Consider the following 18,769-nt stretch of genomic DNA (forward strand, 5'->3'; position numbering starts at 1 on the left):
TTTATTGATAAGTTAAAAGGTTTTAATATTTTTTTTATATATAAATATTTAGGAAACCTACATAATTTTTTCATGTTATAAAGGTATAATACTCAGTAAAATTATAATTAATTTTGACGGTGAACAGGATTAAATATATACTTAAATTGCTTATTTTTCTTGGAAAATATTTCAAAACTTTCCTTCAATTAATTAGAGTACATTTCACTCAAATTTATAAAAGCACTGTGATCTTTATCATTACTATACAATAATTGAAATGTTATATAATACTAGCTCTTGCCCGCGGCTCCGCCCACGTTATAAAGTTTTTCGGGATAAAGTTTTCCGTTATAAAAGTGACGCTATATATTTTCCCCGGAGTCTATGTTCTTCCCAGGGTCTCAAACTGTCTCCATACCAAATTTAATCTTAATATGTTGAGTAGTTTTTGATTTTAACACGTTCAGGCAGATAGATACAACGGGGGACTTTGTTTTATAATATATTTTTGTAGAACTTTTTAAGAGAAACAATCCCGTCATACATCATTGTTGCATAACTTTAACCGTTTACGCAGCGCACGCAACGGGAGCTCTCAAAACTAATAAATTTTCCCCGTTTATGCAAGATTTTTCATTGGTGCTCGGCTCCTATTGGTCATAGCGTGATGATATATAGCCTATAGCACTCTACGAACAAAGGGCTATCCGACACAAAAAGATTTTTTCAGTTCAAACCAGTAGATCCTGAGATTAGCCGTTACTATTCCGCTCCTATTGGTCATAGCGTGATGATATATAGCCTATAGCACTCCACGAACAAATGGCTATCCAACACAAAAATTAACTGAGCAGAGTACAATGAGTAGCTGTCAAACAATGTATCCCGCACGGGCGCCATCTACTTAAAATGAAACGTACTTATTTTCGTGAGGGATACTCACACACCACGTACTGGCGCCGTTGTAGTACATGCTATGTATCAGAGATGGTGCTGTATGTGAAAAATGATTTTCCCTGTTTTCTGCTTTTGTCTTGAAATTTTTCCTGAATTTTCTTTGCTATAAACCTCACGGAGCCCGAGACCTTTCCAAGGAATGCAAAACCGTGGAAATCGGTTCGTGCGTTCTGGAGTTATAGCGTCAGGAAGAAAAACCCGACTTATTTTTATATTATAGATTATAATACTCCCTTTATTCCACTGATGTAAGGCCAATGTAATAGGTGTGATTTTCAAACGTGTTGCAACATTGCCAGCTTATGATCGAAGGCTTTGATATCAATTCAATGTAAATGTTGTTTGGGAACCAATGTAAACCGCTACTCAGTTCATGAATTGAATTCAGAACCTCCCGAATATAGACTAAAATGTGTTGTCAATAAAAAACTCTAAATATATTTCCTTGTTCCAGGTACCCTACAACTACACTGAGGCGAAGATGTTGTGACAAAAATCAAACATAGGACCTCAAAATGTGTATCATAAAGAACTTTCAAGACGTAGCCAATAATAGGACTTTTTTATTCATAATAGTTTTGTTGTCACTCAAACTGTGTAGTCCTCAGGACCTGAGTGAGGAATTCACGAACGAAGAGAGTATAGACTCAACTGATGTAGTGAAAAAAGTGAAGTTTACTAGAAACGTGGACTCTGGCCCGTGTAGACTGAGCGAGTTACTGTGCGACACTGGACAGTGTATTTCACTGGATAAGTACTGTAATGGTGAGGACGACTGCGGTGATAAGAGCGACGAGCCGAAGTCTTGTACACGTGAGTATTTGCACAAATATAACGCATGCGCAGACGCTATAAACTTGTTAAGGAATATTACACTACTATGTAAGTAACATTTGTCTCAACAAATTCAGCAGTAGCAGCAAGTGGTGTAAAATTTAGCCTATTTATTAGCAACGAGTTGGTAGCGTCTGCGTGGAGTCTTAATAATTAGGTTATAAGTCAAGAACAATTTGGTATTTTTGGTAAACGAGAATATTTTACTATTTAATAATTGTAAATTTTTTTGAATGTTTATATGTTTAGGTATTAGAAGTAAAAGCAACAACTGAACGTATTTCTTATTTGCTACAACGAAAATATGGGAAATATTTAAATAGATAGCGCTGACGTGTTAATTTTTTTTAGGGACTTTTGTATCAAGAAAGCCTATTCATAACGGGCGAAGCCGCGAGCAACACCTAGTATTATACCATATTTCGTGCGTTTATTCATTGTTATATCGATGTTATAACTTTATTTACTGCAAACTATTTCACCCCCTAAGCTATTGATGCTTTAAAATTAACCCGATGCACCAAAAAGCACTTTTAGTATTTATACGTATCGTGTTGGAGTACATAAAAAATGTATTTACGATCTATGTCAACATATACTGTGCAAAGCTAGGAACGAATAAATATTTGAACGTTTTTTATGCAGTACAGTGAACGGTAACACGAAAAAAGAACCTAAACCTAATTTGTCCGTAGCGAATTTTACTTTTGTGTATTTTGTACCTTTACATTTTAGGCTGTCGAAAACTAAGTTATATTTGTAATTTGCTTAAAAAGTATCACGCTGACCCTACATTGGGGCTCATCCAATGATATACAATAAGAGTGGATAAAGGAAGGAAATATTTAATAATATAATAGAATATTCAATTATTCATTATCGTGGCCTGGTATCGTTGGCAAATTGAATAGAATTTGATTCCTCGCTGTAGTACAAAAAGACAAAGTGAATCGAAATAATTTATTTGAATCTGTAAAATCTAAATTATTTGATTCACTTTAATTTTGAAATAAAACTACTTTTCGGGTTGTACTATTTTACTTCGATGTCTAACATTCGCATGAACATAATAAATTCAGTTTAATTTTTACTCTAGTAGAGTTTGGCAAGAAGTTTTACCCCAGAGAGGAAAGGAAAGAATCTACAGTGTTGCTCTTTTCAAAATTAGTTCAAAGGTATAAAATAGTAAACAGTGTATATTAAAAAAGTTGTATTTAGTTTTCTATTCAGTTTAAAACAGCTCATTTATTTACTTGCAAAGAACATTCCCATACAAGTGCACAAGCCTCTCAAGAATCATTAAATAATTTTATGATATAAATTTTTTCCAGTAGTGAAAAACATTACACAGCGTTACTCTAATGTTTATTTCTTATTCATTAAATACTGTCAGCTCTCAAATGCCCGAATTATTCATTTAGTAAACTAGCTTTTCCCTGCGGCTCCACCTGCATGGAAAAGTTTTCCCGAGATAAAAAGTAGCCTATAGCACTCAAAAGCGGTGATAGCCTAGTTGATTGTGGAATGGACTACCGAGACGAATGTCCGTAGGTTCAAATCCCAAGGGCACGCACCTCTGACATTTCTAAAAAATGATGTGTGTAGTCTTTGGGAATTATCGCTTGCTTTAACGGTGAAGGAAAACATCGTGAGGAAACCTGCATTCTTGAGAAATTCTCTATAGGAATCTTCAAGGGTGTGTGAAGTCTACCAATCCGCTCTAAGCCAGCGTGGTGGACTAAGCCCTAAACCCTCTCATTAGTAGAGGAGGCCCGTGCCCAACAGTGGGACAGTATAAAATACAGGGCTGATATTATATTATATATAGCACTCAGGAGTGATGAAGCTTCTTATTAGTGAATCAAAATCAAAATTGGTTTAGTAGTTCCTGAGATTAGCGCGTTCTAAAAACAAACTATTTAACTATAAATATTACTAAAAGTACACATGTATTTATAAATACATAACATGTAGAGCAGCAGAACAAACAAACGAATTCTTTAACTGTAAAATATACTATAAATACACACGTATATTCACGTACATAACATGTAGACAAATTCATACACTCCATCTATTATAATGGTAGAACACATACAAGTCATACGTCTTCCTTTGCCACGCCAGACTCCGCATACACAAAGAAAATGCACACAGAAACACAAAAGAGTAATTTAAAACTAAATTACGTAGACTAGGAGCGTGAAAGTAATATTATTCAAATGTCAGTTCACTGTTGCTCTATGTCTCAAGATGAACAATATTTTGTCAAGAAAAATGTTATTTACAAAGGAAAAAAGGACAGCCAGAGTCCTTTGAGATTTTTAGGTCATTCAAACGCATTTTTAATATGTCTCCCCTTCACGGTTAGCTGACATCTGTTACAAAAAATGGTACCGTGGGACGGAGAGGGTGCGGGCCACGAGAAACGCTGGGATACTGCGTCAATTTTTTTATACATTGACCTATTTTCCTACAATCATTGTTATTTTTATTAAATGTTGTTTATAGATAATTGTTATTTATATATTCATTTGTGGGCAATTTACGGCCGGCGGGATTATGCATAAGTCAGGTAGATTGAAAGACTTGAAATAAAAGAATACATTTATTTATTCTGAAACTATAAGACCTTGTTCGGATATGAACTTGTTAGTAGTAACAGCAGTGTAGTAACAATGTGTTAACATGTGAAAATACCGAGTAAAGTACATGCAGTTGCCGATGTGCAACTAATGCTTGTCACCTGAGCGGAGTCTTAGATATTCTATTTGACATGCCTTAATCCGTAATTCATGAAATAAAGACATTCCCCTGTATCCAAAGTGGTAAAGAAGCGATAAAGTCCATTCATGCTAAGAATTTAGTGAACCGTTACTCCAATTATGTGATGACTCACTATTCTAAACGCGAATAGATTATCGTACACCTACAGTCATAAAAACAGTATAAAGCGTTGTATAAGCGCGTATACTCAAGTTTTATGGCCACATATACTCGTGGCAACCGAGTGGCTGTGTCAGCGATGGACAGAGTTGGCTTCCTTCGGCTTTTATGTAATATTCATCCTGGGAGTTATGCGCGTAGACCGCCAAAATATATTACAATGGATGTTTATGGATTTACGTAAGGCCAGTCCGACTCAGTTATTTGTGGCATTTCATCATAGTTTTTAATGTGTCTGGCCTTTTTTTGTTAATAGCAAGTTATTGTTTTTAGATGAATACTTGATTAGGTACTGCAACATAAATGTGTAATCATCCAATATTTGCTATAGATCTGAATGTTGGTAGTATAAAGAGGAATTTTGTGTTATCTATACTAATTTTATACAGAGAAAAGTTTGTTAGATTTCTTGTTTGTTGGTTTGTAGGGGCAAATCGTTGGAACTACTGCACTTATTTGTGTTTGTTCACGCATCGCGCATGCAGTACGTTTGAGATTGAATGCAGTTTTCACCGATGTATTGTTAGCGGTTAAAATATAGGCTCTTTTTTATCCCGAGAGAATATAAAGCGGGACTTTCATAGCGCAAAATAACTATCACGCAGGTGGAGCCGCAGGCAAAAGTTAGTCTATACTATATTCGCATTTCTATTGATCGCGAGTCAAGTTCAATCAGTTTAAGAAAGGCCGACCACCAACTAAATTTATATATTCTGGTCTAGAATATTTCTGTCCGCCTAAATAGCGACCTCCATACTCAAGGTGAAAAACCCGACGTAGTTATCTAAGTGTGTCAAGTTCCGGAATCATCCTGTGTATCCGGTTTCATAGAGGCCGGCATAATTTCATCAACTGGTGAGGGATAATCTTTCGTCATTTGATACTCTAGTTGGAGCCTATCCCATTTATTATCAGGTGGAGTAGTGTAACATTGCTGACAGAAAAAAAAATACATATTTATTGTTGGCAACAAACCGTCAGTTTATTAGCATAGCTTCGTAATATAGGAAATACAAGGGAATAAAACTATTATAAACAAAAAAAAATCGAGATAATCTCATTATAACTTATCATATAATTTATTTTATCATATGAATGATAATGTATATCACACTGCGATGATATAGAGAACTTGTAACTTTCTTAGGCAAAACAATATCTCGGCGCAATAAATCGTACACAAAAACATACTTTATCCTTCACAGCGTACGTCCTCATTTCCCACGAAATACGTTTTTGCTAAAGTATCTTCCGGATAATTGTCTTACACAAAAGACTGGTTGGATCGACAAAGGTTGGAAAGAACTAGATTACAGCGTTTTCGCAGTCAGTCCCTAGGGGTCGGTGCATTGTGAATGGAAAGCTCATAGCGGTTGAACTATTCACTTTGTCTTACATAATTTCGTGTTTAAGTCCAGTATACTTTTATAATAATTTTGTATGAAAATAAAAAATTTTTTTAGTCAACGAATGTGGGTTGTAAAATAAAAATAGAGTTAGAGAACGACTACTGCGCTAAGGTTCTGGATTCGATATCCGGGTCGGGCCCAAATAATTGTGACTGGGTTTTTCCATCTTAAAAATTACTCAGTTACAGCTCGCAGTCAGGAAGTTGGCGGTGTGACACCCCGTGCCTGGGAAAGCACGTAAAACCGTTAGTCTCCGGTCATGTCGGATAGCCGCCTCAATGAACTATAAGAGTGAAGGAACAGAGAGTGCACTTGTGTATTGCATACACACTTGTGCTCTATAATGTCTCTTTGATTGGCCAAATATTCGGCTTGGCGGATTTATTTTTTCATTCACATAGATAATAAAGTGATTTTGAAAAGATTAATACAAGCGTTTATTTCTCATTCGTCTCTATTAGCAACTGCTTTACGAACTGGCCGTAGAGTAAAAATAAGAAAATTTTAATAATTTGTGACATTGTATAGGTTCAAAAAATGTTTTTATTTTATTTTATAAGGGACTAGCTTCCGCCCGCAGCTTCGCCCGCGTGGATTTCGGGTTTCAAAAATGGAGAAGGTGCTCAATTTGTCGGGATGTTTTTTAATTTATGGTGGTGTGCAGGTGGTCCGATTGTCCGGTCAGGGTCTGATGATGGGATCCTGGTGAAATCGAAGGAACTTTTAACCATTAAGGTTGCACACGAAATGACGGAAGCTTAAAAATGGAGTAACTTCTCCCGTTTTCCCAACATTTTCCATCACTGCTATGCTCCTATTAATTGTAGCGTGATGAAAAGTATACTATAACCAGCTCAGGAGTATGAAAAATAATTGTACCAAGTTAAGTTAAAATCCGTCGAGTAGTTTTTGTTTCTATAACGGTTATACAGACAGACAGACAAAAATTTTACTAATTGCATTTTTGGCATGAGTATCGATCCCTAATCACCCCAGTTATTTTGGAAATATATTTCATGTACAGAATTGACCTCTCTACAGATTTATTATAAGTATAGATATGCAAAAGTAGCTCAAAAATTGTCCATAACGAAAACATGCATTTTAAAGTAAAACAAAAGAAATAATATCGTGAAGCCAACCAAATAACTAATGATATATTAAATTTTGTGACTGTTCAATTTAGTCGGGTCCGCGATATCACTTTTGTTGAGTTTCAGAACGCGACATTACATTATTATATTCTGTGCTCCAACGCACACTGCTTTCATGATAGGAACACACCTACATTGCTTAGACAACAGTGAACTTTATACAATAGCAATAAAGCTCAAATTGACTCTACGTATTAGTTAGAAAACGTTTGTATGGGAAATAGAAAAATGCTGTTTTGAGGATTTTCCCGGCAATTATTCGATTTTTCTCACCTTTTAAACCTTCCCTAGACCTCCACGAATAATTCAAGACCAAGATAAGATAAATCCGTTCAGCCGTTCTCGAGTTTTAGCAAGACTAACGAACAGCAATTCATTTTTATATATATAGATGAACAGATTGAAACGCTGATATTACTATTATATGAACGTATAATATATACATACAATCTAATAATAATCCAAATCCAAGGAAATAAAAATCCAAGGAATGGCAAAGGATGTTAAAGAAAAATGAATGCTAAAATAATTCATAATATACAAACTTATATCACAAAGTATATTTTACATGGAATAAGATAAAACTAAATATCGCATCACATACGATATAGATATCATTTTACCGTCCGGGGCGTTTCAATATTTTATGCAATGTTATTGACAGTCTGTGGGGCACTTAAGGGAATATACAGTGTGTTTCAAAAAGAAAAGATGACAAATATTTATATAGGATGATGTAAACTTACATTCTATCTTATATATGAATAACTTAATGCACTCAACTTTAGCACTCAACCCTCTAAGTTTTATTCACATAAGTTACGAAAACTTTACTAGTATAAACAACTTCTTGCGTTGGTGACAGTCATATGCACTTATTGCTTGTGACTTACAACTTACGCACTATTTACGTAAGTAACTTATCCAAGTAACGCATACAAATATAATTTCCACCCAAAATTACAAACACATACATACGTCTTGATTTCGTCTGAGAGGTGCAACTAGGGCACCCACTTTTAGCCATGTGTTTCTCAGAAATAATTATTTTAAAATAATTATTATCTTCATCTGTTGTTGTCGCATAAATGCAAGCTCAAACTTTTAAAGCCCATATTACTATACCAGTAATAAATCACATAAATATATCTAATAAATGTAAAAACTTTTTTTCATATTAACACGATAAAGTGACCTTACTGCATCTGGGCCCTTATTCTGTATGATAGTGTAAACGCGTAACGCGGCCGTGTCATGTTATCTTCGAGAAATGTGCGTGGAATGGTATTCTGTAAGCCAAATTTCTATAGTCCTAAACATGATGCGTTGTGTTACGTGCTTGTTACGCACGGTTAAAATAACGTGCGGGATAGAGAATAAGGCCCCTGATGGGAAGTGGAGTGGGGTCAAATAGAATGTCGACTGAAGAGAAATAATTACCTCTCGGCAGTCGAAACAATTATTCCGGCCTGTTGGAATCGGATATACCCAGACTGATTCCGGAAAGCGACACACTTACGTGGGCCACTATGGCAGATTTTAACACCTTGTGTACGGTGATCGTTATGCGGGTGGATGTAAAATATATGCTACCATCAGCAAAGTATGCCGCTGCAGTATTTGTTGAATGGTCCCTGCAGCTTTCTATGCGCTCATATTGCGCTGATAAGTAATGTAAACTAAGTTCGCCCATCTCCAACTTAGTTTTATGACATTACTTCGTGCTCCAGCGGTGCTCCAATATCTAAGATGTTGACCTCAATAGTTTGCCATACTTCTGTTCTATCGAGAAGTACAATGAACTCAGGTGTTGTGACTTGTGAAAGAATTATGTTAAAGACTTTAGAACTTTAGGTAATTATAATTAATTCAGCTTCAAGACAAATTTATGCTTATGAAAGATTATATTGGAAATAAATTAAAACCCACTTATAAATACTTGAGTCATCAATTTTAATAAAATTTTGTCTGCGGTAGGACAAAAGTATTTGAATTGCTATTCAAAACTGCTATTCACAAACCAAAATTTCGCACAATACAATTAAACAGAGGTGAAAACACGTAACTGCAATGAAATGCAATTGAGGTAACCGTTATAATTTCATTTGTAACAAAGTAACAAAACCGCAAACACCGCGAAGCAGGCATTATGCACATAAAATTTCATATTCACATGCAAAATTCTAAACAACGTCCACTCAAAGACTGGCTACAATAAACCTTCTTTAATTACAAGCGACCGCTAAACGAGCTTCGGCTTTTATCGCTGCCACGTAGGTGATCATTAAACCGAAATATAGCTACAATTAACAAAAAAAACCCACGTTCATTTAATAAGGTGTTAAGTCTACCGTAGCGGTGTTTACAAAATGGACTGTCATTAGTCACGGGAACCTTACTGAAGATGCTCACTTTTCCTTATTTGGTTGCATTTCGACTAAGCTGTTCGAAATTATGGCTTTTTATGTGCTGATTAATTATTTATTTTGAAATTGTTTTGTTTTTTTTTTATGATGAAACAATGTGTTAAAATATATTATAATTAATGGATTTGTAATGTTTGTAAATTACTGAAATGATCCAGACATTTCTTGGGCAGGCGTATAACATCTTAGAATATTTTATCGTTTCGCATTAGGAGTGATTATGGTCAGACCATTGTATATATTATAGTAAGTAACAATAAATGAATGAGCATCGTCTCAGTATTAAGTGTCAGCATAATTGGGCAAGAATCTAAGTTCCTGGTTTTGATTGAGAAAGTTTTAGAGCGAAATTGTAATTAAAAAACATATAGGTAAATTACACGTAAATGGAATCTGTTTGACATGTTACCTTGAATTCAATCTAATACGCACCTTCATCAAATTGTGATACCAACTTTCTTTGACGTATCAAAATAATTAAATATGTTTGCAAAGAAAACATTGGAAAACCAATAACAATGGAGATTATAAACATTGAAAAATACAAGAATATAAATATTAATACCATTATATCTATAAAAATATTATTTACTCAACCCGCAATTTCCAAGAAATATTTTTCAAGAAATAAACATTAACACCTAAGCTCGTGAAATAACATTACAGCGAAAAACATTTCCTAGTAGAGGACGCCGGTATTCCGGTAAGCGGGAGAATAAACTTCCATTTTACTAATGCGTCTACCGCGTCAACTCGCGACGAGTTTGCACATAATTAGTGCAACACACGTGTTCCCATGTCAGCCAGGAGCTATGGTTTTCGTACATGCCTTGTATTCCACCAACTTGGTGCCTGTTCTAATTTGTTTTCGTGGTTTATACGCTGTGAATTACGGACGCTTCGATGTATCGCACTCTTATGTGACATTTAAATACAAGCTTTTACTTAGTTTAGGAAACAGAACTGCACAGATTTGTAACGAATTTTATGTGTAATAAATAAATTATTATTATATTATTTATTTTAAAGTCTATGGCTGATGAGATTTCCTATTGGCGGTTAATGAAATGCTATACGATTTTCTTCTTAAATATTATGTTAATAACCCTAGATTTTTTTACGGTGAAGTTACTCCACTGTTCCTAATGGTAAGTGATGTGGAGTTCAGATAGAGTATTTATTGGTCCTTTATTTTGATCTATAGGGGATTAATGCTTTAGGGGATGAATTTCTAAACGGAATACTGAACGCCAATTTACAGTTTCTAACTTCAAAGATGACAGACTTTAATAAAATAATCCATCCTTAGTTCAACACTTGGAGATGAATTTGTAAAATCATTTCTTAAATAGAAGACCATATAGGATATAACCACATGCAAATTTTTTTGAAATTAACACTTTACAAAAAGTTACTACGATGGTGTAGTTGTATTACTGTACTACATTACTGAGGTCTCCGGTTCGATCCCCGGGTCGGGCAGTTATATTGTGTTTTTCTATTTAGTATTAACCTATAGTTTGTAATTTGTGCCCGATATGGCGATAGGCTCGCCAGCTATCATATCATGGGACGGAATACGTAAGGCGAAAAGTGAGTGCATCATTTGCGCCTCAGCTAACCCTTTCAGGGCTATAAGCCGTGAGTGTGTGTAATTACGATAATCTGCTAAAGTTGAAGTATTTTATCATTTTCAGTCATAGACGATATAAGAAAACTCACTAACTGCTTGCTATAATAGTAATAGAAGCTCGTAAACAAAACGTCAATGATATCATTAGATATCGTAAACGCTTAGTAACGTCGAAACGAGTTTCTGAAGAACAATTCGGTACGCGTTTAGAGAAAACTTTGCCGGCACCTAACAGCGTCTTTACGAAGATGCCTCAATTATGTTCGCTAAGTAAAACACTTTTGTTCGCGTTGTTCAGTATTCAGATTCTCTAGTTTATGTACAAATAGCGAATCCATTAGAATTGGACTGTATACGAAGTTGATAGTGAAGATTGAATTTCTGCAAAACGGAATTGTGTTTGCGAATGTGTGCTCAAAGAATTCTAAGTATTTTTGTAGTGCAACTGTTTGTGAAGATAGATCATAATAGATTCAGCTCTAAAATAACGACTTTGATTATGCATATTGAAGGTAGTTTAGTGCAATTGAAAAGCATAAATAACCTTTGTTTTTTAATTTATAATTATTACCAAAAACAATATAATAATCAATTAATCAAAAGACGTAGCATAAATTAGATTAAGTCTTTGTACATTTCAATAAATCGTATTTCAAATATAAATTATTTATTAACTGAAAATTTATATCATGTGGCATACATATTAATATACATATTATTTCAGAACAAACATATACAACTATAATAGGAGTTAGAAAGCAGGAGCGTTTATACAATTCGGGATTGCCGCGTCTTGTACTTCCTTCCCTACCTGACGTAATAATATGGCCTGTTGTCACCGGGTATTTACGTTTCCTACTCGGAAACCGCCTGTTAAATTATACTAAATAAAACATGTTTATTAACGTAGACAATGCAGCTAAATTAATAGCCTACACTTGTCTTATGTTTTACAAAAGGGCCTTTTTTTAAGATCGTAAATATGGCCGGCCATTGTGAGCGCCGCTTTATTCACATCTTTTTCCTTCTCATTTCCCTATTTTTGTGTTGAAAGGATTAACAATACAGGTATGCGGGTATTTATTATGACTTGCATAATTTTTGGTGTTCTGCTTCGGTTTTTCCGGCTTTATTTTCATTGTGGCTTTATTTTAACACAACTAATATTTTAGTTATGCAATTGTGGGCGTGTCCATTAATCTTTGTTAGTACTGTAACATTATGATAGTGTCTGACTTTTGTATAGCTACTAGCTCTATTCGCGTCTTTATTTTTGGGATAAAATATTGTCTATATTAGGCAGAACGTAGCTTTCTAAAGAATTTTGAAATCGGAGCAGTAATTCCACGAAATAGCACTTTACAACATACAAAAATAATATTTTAAGCTTACGTATAAGCAGAATAGTTTGATATTTTCTAAAAGAAATACTGTTAGCCTATTTTTGTTGCTGAATCACAATCTAATTGCCTTTCCTAGTTAAAACGTATTTTATACTTTAAATTGACTGTTCTAAATAAAAAACTGCTCTAACCTAAATGTAAATAGTTCAGACATTTCGGGAATCGTGTCACGGAGAATTCCAGCTCGCAAACTATGAAATCACCAAACATTGTTTTATTAAGAAAACTGACAGCCTCGGTGGCGTAGTTGTATTACTGTAGGATTGTAGTGCTGAGGTCTCGGATTCGATCCCCGGGTCAGACAAAGCGATTTTGGATTTTTCTACTCAGCATCAGCTTGTAGTTTGAAATTTGTACCCGATATGGCGACAGGATCGCCCCTCATCACGAAATATCTGTGAGAGAGCTAAACTTGATTTATTTTTTCAATAATAACATTTTGTCCACAGCCTGCAACAGGACGTATATGGGCGACGTCGGGCGCACCTACGAGCTCGAAGTGAGGCGTCCAAGAGAAGACCATCTTCCCTTCGTATGTCATCTGAACTTCACTGCCATGGGAGGCAATTACGGGGACATTATACAGGTAATAACACAGCCCCCTTCCGTCCCAAACACGCTCTCGTAAGTCGATATTCTTGTTTTTTTATTTCGATTTTGATGTTTGTGATTGATCGAGAGACCAATGCGTTAGTCACGTGTTTGGTTTCAACCAATCCGCAGAAAACACACGCACACACGTAATAGACACGTAACGTAGTGTAATTGGAATGGAAGGAAGAAGAAGGTTATAATATTCCAGAGTCCGGGCTGATACTGAGACGAAAGAACAAAATTTAACTTTGCCCGACCTAGGGATTGAACCCAAGAACTTGGCCTGCAGATATCGGTACGACACGTTGTAATACGGTTATTACAACTACGTCACGGACGCAAATAATAACTAAATTACAGTGATTATTATAATTACAAGTGCTTAAATATTTGAAGACACTTGACAATAGCTAATGTCCAAGCTTCAACTGAATACATCAAGACTAATCTCTGGGGTTTACGAGCGTTAGGCATAATTGACGCTATACATATACCAACGCGTAGTTGAAAGCGTCATTGATGCTCGAGAGCCCTGGCTAGCGAAGGATTGGATGTTTCAAAATCCATTTAAATCCAATTAGGCAGGCCGGCATAAACTGTGCCGACTGTTAGGGGATGTTTTTATTTTAGTGGTCAAAATTTTTTGGGCTTCACCTCAGATAACATCAGTAAAGACTGTTTGTTGTTTTTCGATAAAAAAGTATCAGCCAGGAGCCTGGTATTTATACTCGATAGACTTCACCTACTACATCACGGGACGGATTACATACACATGGTGAAAAGTAGGTGTACTAGTTGTACCTCTGCCTATCTTTTTAGATGAATGGCATGAATGTGTGTGGATAGAACCGTGTATAGTTGAAAGCGTCATAGACTTTCAAGAGCTCTGACAAGCAAAGGATTGGATTTTTCAAAATCCATTTAAGTGTCAGAAGCACGCTTCCATTCTGTCCTTAACAAAAATAAGATTCTTTATACAACTTGTATCTATATGTTTTACTATATGAAAACATAATGATTGGCTCTCTGAGACCATGCATATAATATTATGCAAATAATATGTCAAATATTATGTAATATCGATGTTTATAGAATATTTTCACTACTAAGAATCGGTCAAAAATGCTTAAAAGAAATAAATGTTTATTTTTAACATTTATAACTAAGTGGAACGACTTTGACTAGCAACATGTGTGATGTAATATACAACCTATTTTCGATATCGTAAGGTGTAATTTCACATTTCTGCAAACCACAACTCCCACAATTAGGCTGGCGATTACTTTCTAATAGGCGTCGTTAAGCCAACATTTGAGACCAATCAAGCGTAACGCTACAAAGCATCTATTTTTGTATACTTTTAATGATTCGATATTTGAACCCTCTCGATTGTAAGCCTATACAAGGGACGATCTTTTGTCATTTTTCCAACGCAGTATTTATTTATCAGAGCTGTCAAGGAAAAAGTATCTTTAAACGAGTTCCTCATTAAAAATCCACGCTTCGTTGGCATTATTATTTTATTTTATGCGGATATTTTCGATACAATTATGTCGTACAAATTTAATAATATCAAATACGTAGGATATTTTTCGTGGAAACATTTTATCCGAGGTTGTTGTTATTATTTATTTACAGAATTAAATTCGTAATTTAATATTATTTCAATTAAGAACGCATTTGTTACCGACTTAACGAATTGAAATAAAAAAAATCCGGCTGCCAAATTTTAAGACACTGTGAGTCCATTGTGCGTAGATCGGACCGCCAAAAGTTTTTTTTTTTGTTTTGTGTAATTGTAAAATGTAGGTAGATATTGTAATTGACTTTTCGGACGATCTACATCTCAGTCAGCCCCGTGATCACGAAGGATACAAAGATTTCGAAGCGTCGGAAGAAAATTTAAATATAGAAATCGCAATAAAATTCGAAAATAAGTTTTATTTCGATGTCTATCATTCATGTTAACATAAGCTATCATGATTTAAGAAATCGAATATTGTGTCGCTTGACACAATGAGCTTTTAATTCTACGTTGATTAATAATATCACAGTTATTTTCCACACTAATGGTAGTTACTTATGTCCTATAACTAAGGAAAACATAAACGCTCTACAAAAACTAATGACAGACTACAAAACATTCGAGGAAATCTGTCAGTACGTAATTACATACAAAGTTAGCGTTTACCGTTTATAAATGCATTGTAACCTATCGATTTTGTTTCAGCTGACGTTTGACACGTTCACGGTGGGGAAGTTTGTGTCGTTCACATCTGACGGCTGTCCTGATGGTCACATGACCATCGTGGAGCGCAGTCCGTCGCCACCAATGGGGCAGTGGTGTGGCTCAGCGTGGGGCTATACTGTGTACTTTAGCGAGTCCGATTCTATCAATATGACGTTACGGTTGGACAGGTTAAGCCAACAGGTAATATGTTTGTTTTTTTATACAAAGTGTGTCATGGCAGGCTTGAAAAAGGCATTCTATAGCAGTTGAAACGGTGCAGTCATATTAGAGAATATGTTCGTTCAATTATTTTGTTACTCATTTCATTTTACAAGTGTTTATGTCCCAATTTTTACTGTAATTTAAATCAATAAATATATGTATAAGTTACGTAAGATGCCTCTTAACTTCGTTGAGGCGATGGAGCGTAACACATTACATCACCAACTATTCACAAACATTTGAATTTAATAAACAAATTACTCTTCAAATTAGTTATTTATCAGCCCATTTTGCTGATTCATTAGGCCTATTTGTTACTTTATAGGTCGGCGAAATGTGCTCTAATTCCGAAAGCTATGCTCACTGTAGTCTAAAAAGTAAGAGGACCAACGAGAGATGTGATGCAAAGTGGCTCTATGTCGGAGTGCACTGGCTAATCTCCGAAAACGACTCGCAAAAGCCAGCCCGTGTAACGGATTTTCCGCTGTTTTTACGATGGCCAGTATGAGACACTTTCAATGTACCAGTTTTATAAAGCAATTATGGTGGTCCTCTAAAGTGCAAAATCCTATGCCAATTTACATACGTAGAATCACGACTTAAATGGCAGGCAAAGGTGTTATCATGCCGTCTTCTTTGTTAGGTAACAATTAACAAGGTGAATTTATATGTGGTCTATTTTTGGTAATTTAAAGTTTTATCTACTTAGGACAATAAAAATAAATTATAATACTTTCATTAAGTTAATGTAGACTTATGTGGTTGATTAGTAAGCATTGTTCGCGACGACAAAACATTTTTTATTTGCTGTTCATTGTTTGGGGTTTCATAATATACTTAGTTCTGATATTCCATTATGTGCTTAATAACTGTAACAATAAAATACAAATTATCCCAATACATGTAATATAAGATATAATTTTACTACTTCCGTAAAGTTACGTACACAATACGGTTAAATCAGAAACACGATCCATACCTTAATTAACACGAAATATTAATTTAACTATTGAAAAGGGTTATGAATAAGCTCCATAAGATATACGTTACACGAGTTGTTAACATGACGCGACGTGTTTAATTACGAGTTTTTGCTGAGCAAAGTTAATCCGTATAAATGAACAGTATTTATCTTCATTAAGAGTCACTTACTAAGCATCCCTTTGTGTTTTCTGACGTGACGTAACTAACTACATGTTTTCGCCTGCGACTTGACTAATATTTCACATCGCCCCGCTTTCACGGTTCGCCGCCTTTCCTTTATCTGTTTTTAGCAGCCGTATTACGTGCACTAAGGGTTGAAGTTTCGATCAATTAATTAAGCGACGATTACGGACGCCCTCTAGGGACCGTGCGGGATAAAACCACCTAACAATTACAGTAATTAATGTTATTATAGGCTTAATATTATAATTTAATAATGGAGTTTTATTAGTATTATGGTTTCTGGAAAGTTAACGGATGTTTTAGGATTGTTGTAGAAAACTCGGAATAGTTTATGATTTTTGAAGTGTGATATAATCGCCGGTTTCTTAAATTTTCTTATAGTATAGTAGGAGAGAGTGCATTGTACTAGGTTTGTGGAACTCTAATATTAAAAGCCGCATGACTTCCCAAAACGGAAAGATAATGAGCGCATCTCCATTTGTCTTTCATTATTTGTTCTGACAACCCTGTTTGCTGTAGGGTGTTGGATACAATTTCGACTTCAAGTTGGCATACAAGTTTCTAAGACGGAGTGAAGCCCGGCTGCGGTATGGGAACGCGACCGTGGGGGCGTGGAGGGGGGAAAGGGTGGTTGGTACCTACTGCGACCGCATACTTAGTGATTGCGACCTAAGAGCTTGCCGAATACAATCGCCGAACTTCCCTGGCGTGTACCCACGGAACGCCACTTGTACATACCGCATCGAGCATACTAAAGTAAGTGATTTTATTTCTTATTTTATATACTATAGAGTTTAAAATATTGTGTAAAATCTGCATTTTACATATTATATCTGCATTGCATCTGCATTTTACATAGAGTTCAAAATATTGTAATTGAAAATTCTATATTTTATGCAATAGAGTTCAGAATATTATGTTTACGACTTGTGAAGGCTACTGCGGTAAGTTAATGGGGTAGCAGCTTTGAGAATGAGCGTGTTGGTAGAGATTGGTCTTGAGTTAATTTGTGTAACTTCTTTCTATAAAATTATTGTATGCGCCTAACTCCGACAGCAAGGAATTAATTAGAATGATAAATATCTCAATAGCGTCTAACTCATAAAACTACATAAAATATCTAATGACAGGTATGAAAAAAACAGATCCTGAGAAAAACAATAAACCTAATAAAACCCTGAAAAATAAATTAAAAGCAGGCCACGCCACGAAGCAAAAATTAAAACAAAAAAATATTTTTTGATAAAAAACAGCAAACAAAAATGACCAAATACATTTATGAACATGGGAAACTACAAAAATAGTACAACCCGGTAAAAATGAATCCAAAACGGCGGAAAAGTTCTTATCACTCAACAAGATTATGTTATCGCGTGTGTAACTGTAAGTTGCACTCGTCTAGTACTGAAAACTTTTGCTTGCCGTACAAATAGTAAGAAAGGAGCATCACATCGTTACCAACTTCTTAGTTGTACCGTTGTCTTGTTTGCGTTGATACGTTGCTATTTCTTTGAGCGTAAAAAACTTATATTATTTGAATTTCTAAAGGAAATTAGAATACTTTTCCTGAATAAACCTATTTTGTAATTAGAATATATTTGTAAATAGAATATGATTATAAAACTTTTTAAGATTTTAATGAAGTACAGTTGAGTTTGTACAAGATCATTATGATATTGCGTTAAATGAAATCACATACTCGTCTTTACATGTGCTAACATTGTGTCAAATTTTTAGTTTTATTTTGCTAAATTTTGGTCATTGTAGTTTAGTGCAAATATGGCGTGTACTTCAATGTATTTCTGACTAAGT

General features: G+C 35.0%; 1 protein-coding gene across 1 annotated transcript in view; it reads left to right on the forward strand.

Annotated features, from left to right (window-relative positions):
* LOC115447888 overlaps positions 1-18,769 on the forward strand; it is a 72,201-nt gene that overhangs the window by 40,035 nt on the left and 13,397 nt on the right. The window contains exons 2-5 of the mRNA XM_030175176.2: positions 1,394-1,752; positions 13,194-13,330; positions 15,569-15,769; positions 17,477-17,713. Coding sequence (XP_030031036.1) covers positions 1,455-1,752; positions 13,194-13,330; positions 15,569-15,769; positions 17,477-17,713 — 873 coding nt within the window. The 5' untranslated portion in view covers positions 1,394-1,454. The remainder of the gene's footprint in view (positions 1-1,393; positions 1,753-13,193; positions 13,331-15,568; positions 15,770-17,476; positions 17,714-18,769) is intronic.

Source organism: Manduca sexta, chromosome 14 (assembly GCF_014839805.1).
Source record: "Manduca sexta isolate Smith_Timp_Sample1 chromosome 14, JHU_Msex_v1.0, whole genome shotgun sequence".
NCBI lineage: Eukaryota > Metazoa > Arthropoda > Insecta > Lepidoptera > Sphingidae > Manduca > Manduca sexta.